The following is a 20,092-nucleotide window of genomic DNA, read 5'->3' as shown; positions in this document are numbered from 1 at the left end:
TTCCTCTGGGGAATGACTCTACAGAATACTGTTGTGGGACTATCAGCTGGGGGCCAAGGTGTTAGATAATGACTCAACTAGACCAGTCAGACGCTCTGTCCCAGGACTTGACTCTTGAGTCAAGTGACAGAAGGTTCAGGAGTTGGCTGGTGCCAATTCCCTTCAGATGTGGTGCTCCACCTAAATCCTCTGCCCTGGTTCCTGTACTTTCAGCTTCTCTTTCAAGTCCGTGAGGAAGCCCTATGTCCTTCCCTTGAATTCCACCTTTTAAATTAGATTGGTTTCTGTTTGCAGTCAAAGAAGTCAGCTCCCTCCTCTAGTAGATTCACTTGTGACCTCCGACATAAAGCCCTCTCCAGTGCCCCCTCTCTTTCCCAGTCAGAAGGAAGCACTCTTTCTGCCGGGAGTCACAGCATTCAGACTTCCAACAACACACTTACCACCTGCTGCCCTGTGTTAGAGTTATTTGTGCAGCTAGCTGTCTCTCTCTCCAGCTGCAGGGAGCATCCCTATGAGTTCAGGGACCGTGACTTATTCAAGCTCTTTCTCCTCTGTTCCTGGAGAGCATATTCACAAGGGACATGGAACAGTGCCTCTTGGGAGAATACTGCTGGCTCCAAAGCTGGGCCTCAGCCAGCCAGTAAGGGGGTTTAGATTTCTAATGCATTTTCGAAAGCGAAGCCCCTCATCTGGTATTTTGGGCTCAGACAGTCATCTCGTGGGGTCCAGCAGTTAGGAGCAGCTGTATCGGAATTTCTGCAGGTCCCATGGGTAAAGGGGAGTCTGGTTCTTTCTAAAGCCCTCATGCAAGGGACTCACAGCTTTCCAGTTGCATGATACACGTCTGGACATCCATGGGGAAATTCTTCAAGTCCATGGGGCAGGCCAGTGTTAGGGTGATTCTGAGAAGAGAAGGGAGTTGAATGACGCTAGAGCCACAGACCAGGGAAGCTGTACCTCCATTCTAGTTATTACCAGAAAATCAGTTATCTTGGACAGGTCAAGGAGGTCAGGGAACTAGTGTTTATTGAAATAATATATGTATATTTCTACATTCCAGATACGGAAATGGAGGCTCAGAGAGATACAGTAGGTTGCCTAAAGTCATACAGTCGGTGGAACTTCTGGGTTTCCGTGGAGTCTGTCTGACTTCTAGACATCTGCTTTCAGCAAGGGAAATGAAGGCCTGGAGGACAGGCACTGCCCCTGATCTCTACTCTTCTGCAGAGGCTGAATTCCAAGTTGAGCAGCCCCAGGCCTCAGGCATCCAGATGCACTTGCAGCAGGGGCTTCAAGTGGTTCTTTGCTGCCTCCCTTCATACACTGGACTCATCAAACGTTATTTTAAAGAGGCCCTTGCCTTCTGGGTGTCCAAACAGAGCTGGCTCACACCTGTGGGCTCGTGCTGGGGTCAGTTGGGAAGTGGTGGGTGCCCCAGGCTTCTGGGAGAGCTATTTTGGTTTGTTCCACTCTTGCCGAGGCTGAGCCTTAGAACCAGAGGGAGTCCCCCAACAGAAGCAAAGTCCACAGTTCAGACTAGGATGCAAGGCTTCAGCTTCAAAGGCTGTGCCCACATCGGAGCACCTACTGCAGAGAATAGAGAAGAAAGGCTCTCAGAGCCCAAAGAGGCTTAGATCATCAGACCAACTCCTTCATTTGACAGTTGAGAAAACAGGTGCAGAGAAAGATTGGTCGGGACTCTTGCAAGGTCACACAGCGCGTGATGGCTCAAAGGCCGGATTCAGAACTGTGTTTCCTGGCCGTTGGATTCTGAGCTCATGTGTTTACTTTCCGACACTGCTCTCCTGGAAAGCGCTTCACTGGTGGTGGTCTAGGGACACTCGGCTGCCAGCACCTTACTGCACATGGTGAGCACACGGCCCTGTGTCAGCCTCCTCCCTTCAGCTCACACCCACTGCTCTGGGTTTGGGCCCCATTTAAGCACAAGGTACAAGCAAGTGGGGGGAAAAGGGAAGGGAGAGGGAGGGGGAAAGTGAAGAGAAAGTGAACAGAGTTGAATTTCTGAAGGTAAAAGCTCCAAAGTAGGGCAGCTGTCACACTAGGTTAATTTTCTGAAGTTGAATGACCTTGGGAACATCACTTTCTGCTGATTTGTCCTTCTGTCATGCTGCATGGGGCTTAGCTTTGTAGAGATACCAAACCAGCCTGGCAGCAGCAAAATCCAGCAGAGTAACCTCTCCTGCCCCAGCCATTAGGGCACTGGTGGTCATCCCGAGCCCACCACCCTTCCATCTGGATGTGCACTGGCAGGATGGGCTCCAGGGTGAGGAAGGCACGTCCTCTCCTCAGTGCCTCCTTTCCCTGCTGAGGTTCTTAAGTCCCCTCTCCCACCTGGCCTGCTCGCAGGAGTCACCCTGAGTCCAGTCACATCTGAAGGTTAGGATGGTTGCAGCCTCGCCTATGGGCCTGGACATTTAAAGCTCATCTCCTAATGGAAACAGAAAGATTTATTCCCCGAAGAACTGGAGGGGGAGGAGGAGTCATTTAGGGCCAGTGTCCCTTTGAAGCTCTTTGAAATAAACACATACTCATTCATTCATCAAATGAGTGCCTATTGAATGCCGGGCACTGTTCTGCTAGGCTCTGAGTGGGCATCGGATGCACACCAACAGATTGGAATCGGGGCTATGCTGCTGGGTGGCTGTGGGAACTTTAGCAAGTCACTTAAATTTTCAGATCTTCACTTGTCTGATCTGCAAAATGGGCGTAATAGAAACTATTTCATGGAATTGTTAGGAGGATTACAAATAATATATGTAAAATACCCAGCCTAATCAGTAAATTCTCAGTGAATGCTACATATATAAGAATCTAGCATGGACGTTGGTCATTTTCTCCATGACTTGGGGGTAGGAATGGGGAATTACATGGGAAGAGTTGGCAGGAGACTCTGAAAGTTTGCCCCTAACCAGTATCTGCAGGATACCTCCCAGCTGGGAAGGGGGTCCCAGCTTCCTAGACTCAGTGCAAGGTATGGAGGATGGAAGGGGTTCATGGAAGGGAGGGAGCAGCCCTGGCTTGTACCTGTGAGTAGCCTGGCAGGCCCATTTTTGTTGAAGCTGCTACGACTTTTCAGGCTTTGTGACTTTGCTCCTACTATTTTTTTTTTTTAATTGTGATAAGAGCATTTAACATGAGATCTAGCCTTTTAACAAATGTTTATGGGTACAATATAGTATTGTTAACTCTAGGCACAATGTTGAACAGCAGCTATCTAGAACTTATTCATCTTGAGTAACTGAACACCCCTGCTACTGAGCACTGTCTTTGAATACTCTTTTCCCTTCTTGTTTTATTGAAATGCTGGGTAAGCTTAGGGGCCTAACCTTAACCCCTCTGTCTCTAAGATGCTTCCTCAGTTCCCCTGGTTATAACGAACCACTCACCCCTAGGACTTCGCCCAGTATGTTATTCTTACTCCCTGAGTATAATCTACAGAGCTGGCTCTGCACATTGTGCAAATGTGTGGGGTTGCCCGGGCCTGTGCACCCGTGCTTGGCCCACCTCTTAGCGTCTGCCCCCAGGAGGCCATGGGACCAGGTGCATCCTGAGGAGGATGGCAGGGGTGAACCTGTGTGGAGCTCACCTGATGCTGTAGAGGACATTTCCATTCCGGGAGATCCTCAGCAGTTTGTTGTCAGTGGTGATCTCGTGGAAGTGGGCCCCCTTCTCGTTGGCGAAGAACAGGTCAGGCTTCCAGATGGAATCCAACATGGATGGGTCCAGGTCCAGAGAGTCATCCGGGTATTCATTGTAGGCCAGCCGGGGGTCATTCCACTGCTGCCTCAGGAAGATGTTGACCCTATAGTCCTACAGCCAGGAGATAAGGAGGTGGAGTCAGGGTCAGGCCCCGGATGTCCGCTCTTGGAGGGCCCGGATGCTTTCGGTCAGTGCTCCCCGAAGTCCCTTTTGGAGAATTATGAGGATGGTTGCAGCTTATGTGGGTGAGACATAAAGTCTGTGCCTCAGGAAAAAAGTCAGGGGATTCATCCCTGAAAATCCTCTCCATGCCCTATGAAGTATATTCAGCTCTGAACTGAGATTATTTAAATGGTATTCTTTTGAAAAAATTTAAAGATAAAGTTCCACCTGATAATAATAAACACCTGTTTTCATCCTAGTGACATTTTGTCACGTTTGCTTCATGTTTTTGACTAGAGAAATAGCACATCCCAGATAAAGTTGAAGTCCCCCTTTTATTATGGAGGCTGTCAGGGCAGTAATTCTCATGCACAGTGAAGTTTGAGAATCACTCTTCCAGGTAGATTGATGGAGCAAAAGGAGAGGCTGAAAGCTGCTGCCTGAGCATTCAAACTGTTCTGCTTGAAGAAAACAATTAATTCCCAAGCAGTGAAGGAAGGATGGGTGAATTCTGCGGTGCTCCTCCTCGTCCTAGAGTTCATACCACTCTGTTTCAGTCCCAACCTTCTGCAACCTTCTATCACACATGTCGATTTATTTGTTTGGGGAGGATTTCCTTTTTAATTTTTTTCCTAATGTAAACTCTACACGCAACGTGGGGCTTGAGCTTATGCCCTCAAGATCAAGAGTCGCATGCCCTACTGACTGAGCCAGCCAGGCGCCCCTGGGGAGGATTAATAGACGTGGAGTCACATCTTACTGGGTTCTTAACTCAGTGCTAAGTCTAATGCTTCTCGGATGGGACTGCAGTGTAGTTATTCTGCTGGAAAAAAAGTCATGATCAAACCAATTAGGGAAATGTTGGACTAAACCAAATGCAACTGATTTTTTTATTGCGGGAGTTCTTGGAGACCATAATATGCTAATTATTTGTATGTATCTCCAAGAGGGGAATAGAATATATATTTCCCTGATTTATTTTGAGTACAGAACTCTTGCCTCTTGTGCATGATGCTTGCCTTCTACAGAATGTATGTAGGAATTGCCGGCCTAGTCAAAACTCCCTCCCCCACCCCCCACCTTGGTTTCTTTTCTGGATGGAGAAACTGAAGTCCAGAGAGTTAAGACTGACCCAGGATCACTCTGAAAAGGCAGGCCAGAGCTGACTGTGGAGTGCAAGAGTCCTGACTCCTAGCTGAGGATTTGTTCATCTGGTCCTAGGATTGCTGAAAGAGTCCATTCAGCAACCAATCACAGTCTGAGAAGCAGTTAGTGGTATGGGTAGGTCTCCAAGCCAGGAAAGTGGGTCATGAAGTTAAGAAATATTTTCATGAAGAAATGTTTTCGATTTTGTTAGGGAGGCATTGTAAACCTGGGATCTATGAATATTATGATACTGTAAGTAGAATTTGGGGTTTATTTGTGTTTTCCCAGGAAGAAGAACATGGCTGTCTATGCTGGATTCTCAAAAGGGTCTGTAGTTTCCCAAAAGATCAATAACCGTGGTTCAAGTCCAACTCAGACCGCTGTTCTTCCAGGAATCATCTCCACACAGGAGTGCCTGCTGCCTCCCCTGAAGGTGCTGGAGAAATGAGGTCATGCTACATTTTCTCTTCCTAATCACCCTCGATCTGTCATCAGCAGGGATGGACTAAAACAAACAACCCTCCTCGCCACCCTCACCCCTACCAGTTCCCCCCACAGTACGTGCCTCATTCTGTTTGCCTCCAGAAATATCAATAGCTTCATAAAGTGTTCCAAGGTATTTTATAGGATTGTGCTATAATTTAATTGAAGCCTCTCCCTCCAGCCCCATAGAAAATGACATTTGGTCCATAATCTCATGTCTTGTAAGTCCATTGGTGGAGCGAGGACTCTAGGCCAGACCTGGATGTTGATACTTGGTCTTTCCTGCTGACAGTAATGGACAGCTCCCAATCTGGCCACCTCTTATGGGGGAATTAGAAGTAGCCTCTCTTTCTCTCTTCAATTTTATGTGGAGTGTGTGTGTGTGTGTGTGTGAGTGAGATGGGGCACTGGGGCACTGGGCAAGTCATGTCATAGGAAACAGAAAAACCTCCAGTCCCCAAACCCCAGCTGCGCATTTGAGGTTCTTGCCAGTGATGTGTCAATCCTGTTTATGTGGCTGGAAGGAGGAAAAGAAAGTGGCATTTCTTAAAATGGTCTGTTAGGTACCAGGCGCCGTTCTAGATACTGTCTCACACACTTAATCCTCGCAAAACCCCTGCAAGCTAGACATCCAAGTTCCCGTAGTGAGGGGAAGGGGACCGAGGTTTGGAAAGGTTGTGAAACTTGTCCAAGGCCCAGAGCTAGTAAGTGGCAGAGCTGGGCTCTGAAGGCCCGTCAGCCCCACCCGCCTTTCCGTCCCACAGGGGCGAATAGCCAGCTGGGTGCCGGGGATACTCCTCTCTCCTCGTTGCCTCCATGAATTCTGCCTGCTCAGCTTCAGCGGCGTCAGCTTCTGCAGGAGCCTTCAGCTTCTGCCCCCAGGCTTCCATGGCCTCTTCCTTTTCTGATCTCCCAGCAAAACAGAATCACTGTAAGTGTCTTATCTCCTCCACTTGATCAGCAACAGTTTGAGAGGATGAACCTGACCTTACATTTCTCCTGCACCGTCTCGCCTACCCACCCAGTCAGTGCACCTAGGAGCCACCCAATACCCAGAGGGAGGAGGAGGCAAAGCCAGAAAAAGTTCACGCAAGAAGAGCTTTCCTCATTTGAGAGTGGAGAGCCTGAGACCCAGAGAGGGAAGGCATTTTCTAAGGTCAAATAGCAATTCAGTAAAGGACCCACGATTGGAACCTGAATTTGCGTCTCTAGTGTTAAAAGGAGTTAGGATAGATGGTCTCAAAGAACCCTTCCAAATCGAATAGCTAATTGCTACTAGTTTAATTTTTTCTGGCAACATTTAACTGAGCATCTACTGAGTGCTAGGCACTGTTCTAGGCAATGGAGGATCTGCCGAGAACAAGAAAGACATATTCTTGCAGCCACAGAGCCTAAGTGTAATGCTGACAGCACACGGACATAAGGGCTCCCATAAGGATTAAGTATAGGGTGCCAGGGAGGTGTAGAAGACAGGCCCTCCCGCTAGACTGGGGGCTGGTGGTCAAGGAAGGCTCCAGAAGTGATACTCAAGGTCAGATCAGATATGGTTGAGCCAAAGAGGACAAGCCCTCTGGGGCAGGAGGAACTGCATATTGGAAGGCCTAGAGGCAAAGCAGGGCGTAGCCCTTTGGAAAGGAGAGCAAGCAGATGAGAAAGGGGAGGACCGTTTGCAGGGCCTCGCGAACTGCCCTGAGGAATTTCGGCTTCATCCTGAGAGTCATGTGGAGCCTTTGAAGAATTTTAACTAGGGGAGGACATTATTACGTTTGCATTTTATGACTGATATTTAAAAAATATTTTTTCTTATTATAAAAGTAAATGCATGTTGATGGTAAAAAAAGGTAAAGGCACATCCCTTAAAAGAAGAAAAACAAAGCAGAAGCCATAGGGTCTCGTGATGAAATGGCTGATGAAAAGTGAGAGCAGGAGACCTGGAGGATGTATCTGGTGTCCTCGGGCAGCTTGACTCCTCCTCCCGGCAGCCCCCGCTCTGCCCGCAGCAGCTGCTGCCCAAAGAAGCTGTTGCATCGATTTTCTCCCCTCTGGTTGGGAAACGGCAGTAGGAAATGCAGTTTGGAGGTGATCGATGTAATTGGTGTAATAGGCTGAAGGCTAAAGGCTGTTTTGCTTAGTTAGCCCTGCAATCACACTGGTCAGTGTTCGACATGCTGGGGGGCCCTGTTCAGGTTCAGGGGCCAGAGGAGCAACATTTGAGTTCTCCACCCTAGAACCTCAGGCTCCAGCTCCGGTAGTTGGCTTCCAGGTCTCAAGCTCTCAAGGGTGGCCCATCTAAGTCTGAGGTGGGAGGGATTTCCAGAACTCTAGCTCAATAGTCTTTAGCATCAACTCACCCATCCTCCCTGTGAAGAGTCCCTGATGGTCTGCTTTCTGGTACCTGGGCAGCTACCTTGCTTCTAAGACCAAGGCAGAGCATTAATCCCTTCATTCACTCATTCTGTCATTCAATAAACATTTATTGGCTGCTTTCTGTGTGCCACCTGCAGTGGGATCTGCCCCCCACTGCCACCCCCACTGTGTCTAATTTCAGATTCTAACCTTTTCCAGTAAGCTCCTCTAAACTCAGTACTGTGGCAAAAGAGGAAGCATGAAGCGTTTTAGTAGGAAAGAGCCTGTGTGAGTGTGCTGGTGAGAAGGGGATGTGGTGGGCGGGATGTTGTTACCATTGCAGTCAGAGCCAAGAGACAGCGCCCAAGCCCTGGACAAAGAACCAGATTCTTAGACCTTCCTAGGTCTCAGCATTCTGGCTCTCAAGGGATGTCTCTTCTCTAGACTCATTTCTACTCTATAAACGTGTATTAGGCCTAGAATGGTGACGATGGAAGCATAAGGTCTTGGTTTCTATCCTCAGACAGTTCAAATTATCTAGCGGGCGAGGCAAGATATGGACACAAGTATCTACCATACAAAGCTGACAGTGACAGAGGTCAAAGGGGTTTTAAAACATTGCTATTAGATACTGCTCTCAAGCCACTGAGATAGTTTCCAGCCAGGTTGGATGAATCTGGAAAAGCTTTCAGAGAGAAGGTGACATTGGAAATAGCCCCCCCCCCTTTTTTAAGATTTTATTTATTTATTTGACAGAGAGAGCAGCAGAGGGAGAGGGAGAAGCAGATTCCCTGCTGAGCAGGGAGCCCAATGTGGGACTCAATTCCAGGACCCTGGGATCATGACCCGAGCTGAAGGCAGATGCTTAACCGACTGAGCCACCCAGGGGTTCCAGGAAATAGCCCCTTTCAGTTTGCCTCATCTTACTGAAGTTAGCATCTCTAGGTCTGGTGTTGTTCCGAGATGGGAGCTCTATCTAATTTCAGCTGGAAAGGAGGACAGGGATGTGTGAGGAGGAAGTCCAGAGGTGAGGAGTCAGGCTTAGAGCAGGATGGGACTTGAGGACTGGGATGTGGCCTCCTCAGAATCTTTAGATTAGGATGTATATAGTTGCAGGTAGAAGGAATCTCATGTAGAAGGAACAGCACAAGCAAAGATGTGAAGGTAGGGGCATTCCGACCGTTCAGCTTAGCTCAACCACTAGCCGTATAAGTAATAATAGGTCCCCCTTATTGAGGACCTACTATGTTCTAGGCATTGTGCTAAGCACGCCACACATTTCATCTCATTTTATCTCTAAAACAATCCTATAACATAGGTATTTTCAACCTGAGTTATAGACGAAGATTCAGAGAGGTTAAATAATTTGTCCAAACTTACACAGTAATCAGTAAGGTTGGAATTTGGATCTGGTTTGTCTGATTATACAAGTTCATGCTCTCAACTACTCTGTTGTGATAAGGCTGTAAAATGGGTTGATTTGAGACTGCAGATATCTTTAACTGCCAAACCAAGGGGTTTGGATTTTGTCATGTAGTCAACTGGGCACCGCTGGGGTCTCAAGCAGTGGAGCAATATCTCTGTTTGACTTCAGAAAGGTCAGTATGGCAGGAAGACCATGAAGTCCTGGAAGTGAGAGAAACAGGCACAGGGGGACCTGTTTTGAGGCTGTTGTGGCAGCCCAAGAAGGGCGAGCTAAGCTAAGACAGCTGGAATGGAGATTGGGATAGATGAGAGAATCATACTTCTGTCACCATCATCAAATATTACAGTTAGAAAGAATCTGTGGAGAATTCTGTCTCAACGTTTTCATTTTACACACGGCCCAGAGAGGGAAAGGGACTCTCCTTGGGCCACACAGCAATTCAGCGAGTAAGGTGGGACTTGCATACAGACATCTTGACCCCATCCCACTTATTTTCCTATCTCCTTGTACACCTTTGAGGGTAGGAGAAGGAGAACCAAGTTGAAGGTGCCACTGAGCAGGCTCTGCTCTCCTTGGAGAAGCTCGAATGTGAACTTGGCTCTGACAGGATTTGGGATTAGCATGAGAGCTGGACCAGTCTGCTGAAAGCCAGGGACTGGGGGCATCAGAGTAGAGGATGCCCAGGCTTGGTTTATGAGCCGCTGCTTCCTTGCCCACCTGCTGCCCTTCTTCCCAAGCACTTCCTCAGACCTCTGAGAAGCACTGGGGAGCCAAAGTCATAGACTTTGTGGGACAAGTCAGCCCCAGCTCTTCCCAGTTTTGTGAGAGTAAGGACCTGGCTCATTGGTATATGCAGAGTTTACTAAATCCTGACCGAGTGCCAGGTCCTGTGCTAAGAGCTTTAGTGAACACTCTCTCTCTAAATTCTCACAGTAATGCCATTTTACAGATAAACTGAGGCCTGGAGATATCAAGGGCTTTGTGTAAAGTTAGTGACAGAACCAAGACTTGAATCCATGACTGGCTGACTCCAAAGTCTGCTTTTAAGTAGTATATAGCATTGGCTCCTTTTTATTAATAATGCATCATACTTAGTTGCTGTTCTGTGCCATTTGGCATGAAGAGAAGATTCTTCTCCCCACTGGACAGGTGAGGAAATTAAAGCCCTAAAATCTACCACTAGTTACTGGTAGATCCAGAATTGATAACAGCGGTGCAAATAATACTAATACTTAAGATTGAGACTTTATTGGGGCGCCTGGGTGGCTCAGTCGTTAGGCGTCTGCCTTCCGCTTGGGTCATGATCTCGGGGTCCTGGGATCGAGCCCCGCATCCGGCTCCCTGCTCCGCGGGAAGCCTGCTTCTCCCTCTCCCACTCCCCCTGCTTGTGTCCCTCTCTCGCTGTGTCTGTCTCTGTCAAATAAATAAATAAAATCTTTAAAAAAAAAAAAAAAGATTGAGACTTTATCACATGTAAGGAATGATGCCAAAAGTGTGATGTGTGTTATTTTATCTTCATAATAATCCTGTGATGTAGGTTCTATTACCATTCCCATTTTACAGTTAGATAAATCAAGGCACACAGAGGTGAAAGTACTGTTTCTGACATCACACAGCGAGTAAGTGCCGAAGCTGACATTCGGACCCAAGATTTTCATGCCAGAGCCCACGCACTTAAGTCCTAGACTGCACCACCCGGGATCTCCTAGAATTGCCCCAAGTGAGAGTTTCATGTCCCCTGAATGCCATCGGATACTGCCTCTGGCTATGGTTATGTAGCTGTGGGTTTGCAGAGACCCACAATTATCAGGAAGTATTAAAAGGACAAAGCTTCTGCCCCAAGTCCAGCAGTCCACTAGTGCTTCTACCTCAGTCCTGATCTGACCCTTGAGTTTGACCCATCGTCTGCTCTACATTCAAGTCCAGTGCTGGCAGACTCCCCAGATCCCGACCCATTGACTCCTTGGCTCCAGATGCCGGCTCTGTGGCTTGAACCTCTCCCAAGTCACCACCCTGCCTGGTGCATTCTCATTCGGATCTCACGCAACCAGAGATACATTTGTTGTAAAGAACTGTAGATGGTTTGGACCAGTGGAGCTGAGCGTCTTTGTTTGTCTTTAGGGGATCACTAAAACACAGCATGAGTTTAATAATTACATAAAATGCTAATAGCAGCTACTTTTATTGGGAGTCTAGCATTTGCTAGAACTTTATATGCATTGTATCTCTAAACCTTTCATCAACCTAGCACATTGGGTATTATTATCCTCATTTTACAGGGGAGGAAACTGAAATCCAGAGAGATCAAAGAGAGGTTAAATGTCTGGCCCAAGCTCCCATAGCTAGTAGGTGCTAGAGCAGGGATATGAATCCAGGACTGTTTGGCTCCCAATTTCATGTTCTTTTCACAACTGCATGCTGCCTCTCTAGTTCCTTTTTTTTTTTAAACCAAATTCCTACGTGGGTAGGTAAAGAAATATAATAGACATAGTATACTGGGATGCCACTGAGCCCATGTGACAGGTTGGCTCATGCATGTCCTTATAGTCAATAGCAGGTGGAGAACTTTGGACTGGGATATTAAACAGTGAGGTGGCTTCATAACTGGTTGCCAAAGGGTGCAAATTGGGGGTGGATATTAAGCTGGAAAGAGGAACGAGGACAGTGTTGGCAGCACGGGGCGCAGTAGCGAGACATGCCATGAGCACATTTGGCAATATGGAAACCAGGTTGCTCTGTGTGGGTTAAACTAACAGCAGAGAAGAATTTTCAGTAGAGGAGTTTGGCAAGGCCCAGCATCAGTCACAATGTCCCACGTGTAATCCCGATGATTTAGAACAGGCCTGTGCTTGTAATTTAATAACTGGAACCCTAATTTGCTGGACTGTATCTCATTTAGAGAACTGTTTTATAAACCTATGGGAGATATTCATTTAGTAGTATGAGAAAGGGTGTTTTGAGGAGCAGGAATTTGGCAGTTAGTAATCTAGCATCATCTGGTGGAGGGAACACCAACATTTTCATTCCTGCAGAGAGGGTTTCTGTGTGGTGAGGCAGGGATGCTTTCTTAGATCTCTCTCTGGCCTGGATGAAATTTTCCTTAAAGCCTGTCTGTCTTCTTTTCCTGTAGTTCCAGGTATGTCTAATGTGACTCCTGATTGGCTTCCTCGATATTCAGAGAGCGGCAAGGGAGTGCTTTCATGGAGGACATTAGCATTCTTGTTACTCAAATGGAAGGCCCCATTGTAAATTAAATAACGTGGCAGTCTTATTTACCAACTTCAGTCTTTTGTGGGTTTGATTGTCCTGAGTCAGCCTTTCTGAATCCGATGATAGGGAGCCAACTCTGAGCTGTCATAAATCCCCTATTGCGATGCCCCCCTCGGTGGTGTGCTGGGAGAGAGGCATCCAGCCCCGTTTTCTGTCTGTAACAGACTCTAATGGCATTTCTGAGCCTTCTCTCTTTGGCCTTCTTTTAGTATTCAGTTTATCGAGGCTTTGTGGAGTGTTGAGCCGTATCTAATTGGATGACATTTAATAGACTATCTCTTGGATTCCCCCAAACCCAAGAGTATAAAAAATGACCTAGCATTAGCTGTGTAGAGAGACTGAAAGTGTAATGGAAAAAAGCAACAACAACAAAAAGGATCTCATCCAAAATAGCAGCCAACCTCACAAAATATCCACAAATAAACCTAACAAGAATCTGTGACTCATAGATATTTAAGAAAAACCCCAACAACTCTAAAACTTTACTGAAAGGCATAAAGGAATACCTAGATAAATGGAGAGATGTACCGTGTTTATATGATATTGTAAAGATGTCAGTTCCTCCCATATTAATCTATAAACTCAGTGCAACCCCAATACAAACCTGAGGCGATTTTTATCAGCCTCAACAAGCTGATTCTAAAGTTCATATGGAAGGGGAAATGGGCTAGAAACATCAGGAAAACCTTATAAAGAACAACAGAGAACTTTTTCTACCAGACATAGAAATATAACATTAAGCCATAGTAATTAAAATAGTGTGGTACTGGTGCAGAAACAGACAAATGGAGCAACAGAACAACACATTGAGACTGGAAACAGATGTAGGTATATATGGGGATTTAGTTTATGAGAAGGATAACATTTCCCAGTGGAGAAATACCACTTAAGAATAATGATGGGGAGGGGCGCCTGGGTGGCTCAGTCGTTAAGTGTCTGCCTTCGGCTCAGGTCATGATCCCAGGGTTCTGGGATCGAGCCCCACATCAGGCTCCCTGCTCAGCGGGAAGCCTGCTTCTCCCTCTCCCACTCCCCCTGCTTGTGTTCCCTCTCTTGCTGTGTCTCTCTCTGTCAAATAAATAAATAAAATTAAAAAAAAAATAATGATGGGGAAATTACTATCTAATTGGAGAAAAATAGAGTTGAACCACCACCAAATACTTTACAGAAAAACGAAACCAACTGTGTTAAGGAGGTACATGTAAAAAGGGAAACCTATAATATTATTGATAATGCCCAGCATGCAAAGAATATGCAAAGATGCTCAAATTTGCTAGGAGTCTGGAGTGAAAATTAAAAATGACAACGAGGCACCATTAAAAAATCCCATTTGGTAAAATGAAAAGGCTTGATAATATCTTGGGTCGGTAAGGATAAAGAGAGATGAACACTGTTGTGGGGACAGTGAATTAGAAGCTTTGGAAATGAGCTGGGCAGTGTGTCTGTCAAAATCACAAAAAGTTGCATGTCCTTTGATCAAGTCATTCCACTTCTGGAACATATCCTGAGGAAATGTGCAGAGTTATGTACAAGAATATTCTTTGTGGCATTGTTTGTAATAGTAAAAAACTGCATAAACATAAAAGGTCCATCAGGAAAAGAACTTTTTTTTTTTTAAATCTTATTTACTTGTTTGAGAGAGAGACAGCACAAGCAGAAAGTGGCAGAGTGAGAGGGAGAAGCAGACTTGATCCCAGAACCATGTGGGACTTGATCCCAGAACCATGAGATCATAACCTGAGTTGAAGGCAGACACTTAACGACTGAGCCACCCAGGCATCCCGAAAAGAGTGGTTTAATACCACAGAATGATGGCCTGTCCTGAGCATGGGATTTTTTTTAAAAGACTTATTTATTTATTTGAGAGACAGAGAGTGCAGGGGGAGGGGCAGAGGGAGAGAGAGAATGTCAAGCAGACTCCCCCCTGAGCATGGACCCTGATGCTATGTGGGGCTCCACCTCACGACCCTGAGATCATGACCTGAGCTGAAATCAAGAGTCCAACACTTAACTGACTGAGTCACCCAGGTGCCCCATGGAGCATGGGATTTTACAGGCAGGCCCTACAGCTTGGAAACAGATTAGAATTATTTGTCATATCTGGCATGTGGTAATAATAAACCAACTCATATTCCAAGTTGGTGTTGTGCAGAGAGGTAGGAATGAGTTAGACCCATATGTAGTCACGGGGAGAGAGATTCCAAGACACGGTGGGAAGGGAAAGAACACAGTCCTATTTATACAACGGTTGTGCATATGTACATAAATGTATGTGCGATCGAGCGAGGTAGTAGGATGTACATGACCTGTTTGTCTGTAGTGCTTAACTCAGGATAGGGCAGTGGGAGTTGGAGGAGAGTGGGAAGCAGGGGGCATTCCTCTTTTCTTTCTCTCTCTTTTCTTTTTTATTGGACTTACTACAAAAGCTTGTTTTCATCTGTTACTCAGGTATTTAAAAGAATGTTCCAGAGTCTAGCTGTCTGTAGCATAGTGTGAGTTAACACTGGGACATGGCTACCTAATGGGAAATGTCTTTGAAGTGGCATGCATAGAAATGATTTTAGGGTTCTGAGGAGGTTCCCTGGGGTGGCCTTGGGGAGGCAGGGATTGAGGGAAAAACCAAGGGATAGCCTTGTTTTGGTTTGTTTAATCAGTTTGTCAAAGTGCTACATAAGATTTAGCTTAAAACTGAACTGAGCTGCTGTTAAAAGCAATGCTTTGAAGCCCACTAACCCAGAATTGGGATGGCAGTGGTCTCATCTTGGGCCAAGAGCAGGGCTTTAGAAGTCAGGCAGCCGGGGGGGGTAGTAACTGGTGAGGACATTTATCGGCTGGAAAGGCTTCGGTGAAGGCTTCTGAGCATCCTGGGGGCTGGGGTTCATTTTTTGGCCTTTCATCTCAAGATGAAAGTCGATGGCCCTGGATGTACTTGGCAAGCACCATGATGGTAAAGGGACTGGGCACCATGGGGGATGGTTGAAGAGGCCAGGTGTGGGCAGGGGGCAAGAGGACTGACCTCAGTTATCTAAGGACTGTCAGGTGAATAGATTGGTTCTCTGTGGCCCTAGGAACAGAATTGGAGATTTCAGAGTTGTCCAAAGGTGGAATGGGCTGCCTTGGGAGATAGGGAGATCCCTGTCTCTGGAGGTATATAAGAAAAAACTACTTGGCCACAGTGTTTGTGGCAGAGATTCTGACAACAGATGGCCGTTCAACTAGAGGACCTCCAAGGTTAATTCTTTCCCAGCGTTGATTGAGCTCCTATGGTTCAGGCAGTGTGTTGGGCACTGGGTATATGGAGATGATTGAGAGAGACAAACAAACAGGGTTTTAGAGGTGGGGGGGGGGATTGGTTAGCCTGGTAATGGGTATTAAGGAGGGCACATACTGCATGGAGTACTGGGTGTTATACGAAAACAATGGATCGTGGATCACCACATCAAAAACTAATGACGTATTGTATGGTGACTAACATAACATAATAAAATTAAAAAAAAAACAAAACCCCTTCAAATAAAAAAGCAAACAAGACAACAAACAAACGGGTGACTGTTCACATTTGAGACGTTGCTTCAAGGAACATAGTGATGTGATAGTGACTGGAAGGGAGATCATTTTTAGATAGGGAGTCAGGGAAGAGCTCTCTGAAGAGATACCTGAGCCCTGCAGGATGAGAAGGAGCCATTTCACACAGAGATCTGTCTGGGTGGAGGGAACAGAACAGAATAGAGGAAGAGAAGCTGCTGCGGGGCTTGAAGCAGGAGAATGCTGTGATTGGATTGAGGGCTTCAAAAGATTTCTCTAGCCACTATGGGAAGCAGTAGGGGACAGGACGAGGGGAGGCTCAGAAGCCAGGTAGGAGGTTGTTTTAGTCAAGTAGGAGAAAGATGATGTCACCTAGACTGACATCAGCAGGGTTGGAAAAAAGTAGATGGATTTAGTTTTATCTTCATGACTTAATGTATCTGCTTTATTCAATCAGTTGATCCCAGAAGTAGGTTGGAGTTGTAAAGTACTGCTTCCCAAACAATGTATTAACATTTAGGGTTGGACTAAGGGGTAGTGGTAGCTGTCCTTGTGTATCTTGAGGTCTCATTTGCAAATATCCAAAGGGATGGGTGGACAAGGTCTTGTTGTGATGCAAGTTCTGATAGAATTGCACAAATCCTACTGATTAACCAGACCACAGTGCCGAAGACCAGGATGAGGTCATGTCCTCTGAGGGCCCATCGTCCCCTTGGCTCTGCCACCTTTCCTCTTGCCCCATGCTGAGCAGGTGGGCTGGGCCAAGAGCAGGGCTTTAGAAATCAGGCAGCCGGGGCGGGGCGGGGGGGGGGGCGGGGTAGTAACTGGTGAGGACATTTATTGGCTGGAAAGGCTTCGGTGAATTAAGCCCCCCTGAGCTTCGGTTTCCTCTTCTATAAAATGGGATTGTTGGATTACATGGGATAATCCCCATAATTTGCTAAGCACAGATGCTTGGTTTTCAATAAAGTGGTCAATAAATGACAAACACTGCCACCTCACCTTCTCTTCACAGCCAAGCTTTTTGGAAGAATTATCTTCCTACTGTCGTTGCTTCAGTTTGTCTTCTGCTTTCTCCATGCCCCTGATGTTACATTCCTAATTTCATACACGCTCCCCTTCCTGCAGCCCCCACTGCCAAACCCATTGGATACTATTGTCTTTTCTTACTTGACTTTCCCCCTCTTTTAGCACCGTTGAACACAAACAGGTTTCTTAAAACCCTCTTACAGTTGGGTCATTCCGTGACATTATTCTCTGCTGGAAGGTTTTAACATGGAGAGTACCATGAACAGATTTCCACTTTAGAAAAATTACCCAAAGTCACACAACAGCATTTTCACAGTACCCGGCACATAGGACCTAAGTGTTGGCCAATATTGCTATGGGTTGTCATGATTCGCTATGTCCCATAGTGTCCTGTGATCTCTCTCATCACACTGTGTTGTCACCTTTGGTTTTGTTGTTCACCGTCTCCAAATGAGAAAGCAGAGAACTACTATTCTGTTTACTTCTGGGGATGTGGGGGGATCACACTTTTCTTCAGGCAGGGCCACATGACTTCCTTTGGAGAATGAGGTGCTCAAGCCTTCAGTGCTTTCTTCCCTTGCACGACAAATGTGAAATCACATATTGATATGGAGATGTAATGCTCAGCCACGACATCCAGGATAGTAGTCTTGGAGAATCCCCTGGATCTGTAGCAGACTTGAGATGAGTGATAAATCAATCTTTGTTGTTTTAAGACTTTGAGATTTGGGGGGTTATTTGTTGCAGCAGGAAAGCCTAGACTAATACGAATAAAACAGAATTCTATTCCTAGAGCTTAATGCCATATTCAGTACATATAGGACCTTAATACATGGAGGTGGAAAGCATAAATGAATAAATAGGGAACAGAAGGAAAAAAACCAAGAAGGCATCTCCTCAGGCTTATGTATTGGGGTCCTTGGCTGATTGGTTCAGTAGTTAACAGTCCTTTGCCTTTCTATAGCATTCATGAAAGTCTTTCATACCTATTACTCGTGTGTTTTACACACCATTCTTGGAGCCAGATACCTAGCGGGGACTGAGTATCAGTAGCATGAAATTGTGGCAGAGTTAGAACTCAACTCCTGGTCTCTTGACTTCTGGGTCAGGACTCTGTCCATTGCTCCTTAATACCTACAAATGAGGCCAAACTTGTAGACTATAGTTGGATAGGCTGTCATCAATCCCTGGGGGTCCTGGACAGAGTGTGCCTGTCTCTATGGCAGGCTAGCCCAAGACTTGGCAAGAGAGGCTGGAGCACAGGTCCTAATAATGGACATACTGGGATTCATGCCCAAAGGACGTCCATACACACACACACACACACACACATATACACACATGCACACACTCTGTCTCACATTTGTTTACACATGAATTCCAGCTCTCAGTGTGTCCCCACGCGTGCGCACTCACACCTGCACCTGCACACATGCATACACATACTCGTACTCACATACTGATACACATTTAAATACTCTTTCACTTATTCACATGTAATTGTGTATACACACATTCACACGCACGTGCATACACACATAAATGTGCTCACTCAAATGCTGACGTATACTTAAATATGTGCTCATCTACCCACAAATCCCCATGTACAGTTGTGTAACTGAAGACAAGACACTTCATGTACATTCACCCTTAAGTACTTGTACATATTCTTACATATATGTGTGCACACAGAAACATGCAATCCATACTTATTTACGTGTACATTTATAACCACAGAAGCAGACATACTTATGTTCATACCTGTACTTGGTCATACACACTTCTCTTGGAGGTTACCTGTTTCAGTATCTTTAAGCTAGCATATACATGTACACATGCCTATGTGCATACACATTTGCACAAATACACAGTCCCACAGTATATACAGGGGCATAAATACTACACAGACACATGGATGCTGTAGTGTAAGCACTTAGTGCACACTTCCGCGTGTCCAGGCAAGCTGGATGGATCCCTCTGGCTTCTAGCTCCCAATCTTTCTCTTGTAGCCTGCCAAGGGGGCTGCTCTAGTTCAGGACCCCCTTCCCTCTTCCCTTTTTTCCATTCCCGTTCCAACCCTACCTTTGTTTTCTGCATCGCCTCAATGAAAGTCCCTGGAAAGGTCAGATGAAGGGCTGGCAGCTTCAGCCCTCCCCTCGTCGGGAATGAGTAGAGACCCCTGTTGCTTTTCTGGCTGCCTCTCTCTGCTTCTTGTCTGTTAGCGCCGGTGAATAAAGCCAGGCGCTGGGACGCAGATAGTCAGGCCTGGGGACTCCAGCTGTTTATACTGCTGCTCTTGGAAAGTTTCTGGCACTGGGACTACATCCATATCACCACGGGCCCAGGAGGCACAGCTGGCTCTTTGTGTGGTCGGTGAGACTGAGTGCTGGGCTGGGAGTCCATTCAGTGAAGCTCCCTTTCATCTCTGATTTCCTTATGATGAAAGGAAACAAGCAAGGGCTGGGGAATGCCAAACATCCAGGAATTAAATATTTATATATTTGGCTCAGGAGAAGACGGGCTTTGGGGGGAGATAAGATCTGAGTTCAAATTCCACCTCTGCCACTGATCAGCTGTGTGACTTTATGCAAGTGACTTAACCTTTCTGAGCCTCAGCTTACTTATCTGTAAAATGGGGATAACATTTCTGTGCCTCATGGCGGTTGTCGTGAGCTCTGAATGAGATGACATATACAGAAGTGCTCTGCTCGCTGCCTGGCCCGCAGTAGCATTTAAGGCGTGGATGTGGCTCTTGTTATTAATATGGGTCCAGTCTTGCTCTCCAAGCATATTCTGAGTGACAAGGAAAGAGGCTTGAATGGGAAAGTGGTCCAAAGGGTTTGGTTGGTGGGATCTAGATGAGAAAGAAGCTGAGGGTGAGGGGAAGCCTTGGCCACGCGAAGAGCATTAGACCTGGGTTTCTGTCACACCTGCTTGGTGCTGTGTGACCTTGCTCCGTGCTGTCCCCACTCTAGCCGTCAGATT

General features: G+C 46.4%; 1 protein-coding gene across 2 annotated transcripts in view; it reads right to left on the bottom strand.

Moving 5' to 3' along the window:
- Nucleotides 1-20,092, bottom strand: part of GLRA1 (glycine receptor alpha 1) — an 81,832-nt gene that overhangs the window by 19,565 nt on the left and 42,175 nt on the right. For both annotated transcript variants that reach the window (XM_021697229.1, XM_021697235.1), the window contains exons 4-5: nucleotides 3,608-3,831; nucleotides 820-902 (exon numbers count right to left, since the gene is read on the bottom strand). In XM_021697229.1, the coding sequence (XP_021552904.1) occupies nucleotides 820-902; nucleotides 3,608-3,831 (307 nt within the window). The remainder of the gene's footprint in view (nucleotides 1-819; nucleotides 903-3,607; nucleotides 3,832-20,092) is intronic.

This window comes from Neomonachus schauinslandi, chromosome 7 (assembly GCF_002201575.2).
Source record: "Neomonachus schauinslandi chromosome 7, ASM220157v2, whole genome shotgun sequence".
NCBI classification, from domain to species: domain Eukaryota; kingdom Metazoa; phylum Chordata; class Mammalia; order Carnivora; family Phocidae; genus Neomonachus; species Neomonachus schauinslandi.
Note: the sequence above shows the minus strand (reverse complement) of the source record. Positions and strands in the feature narration are given on the sequence as shown.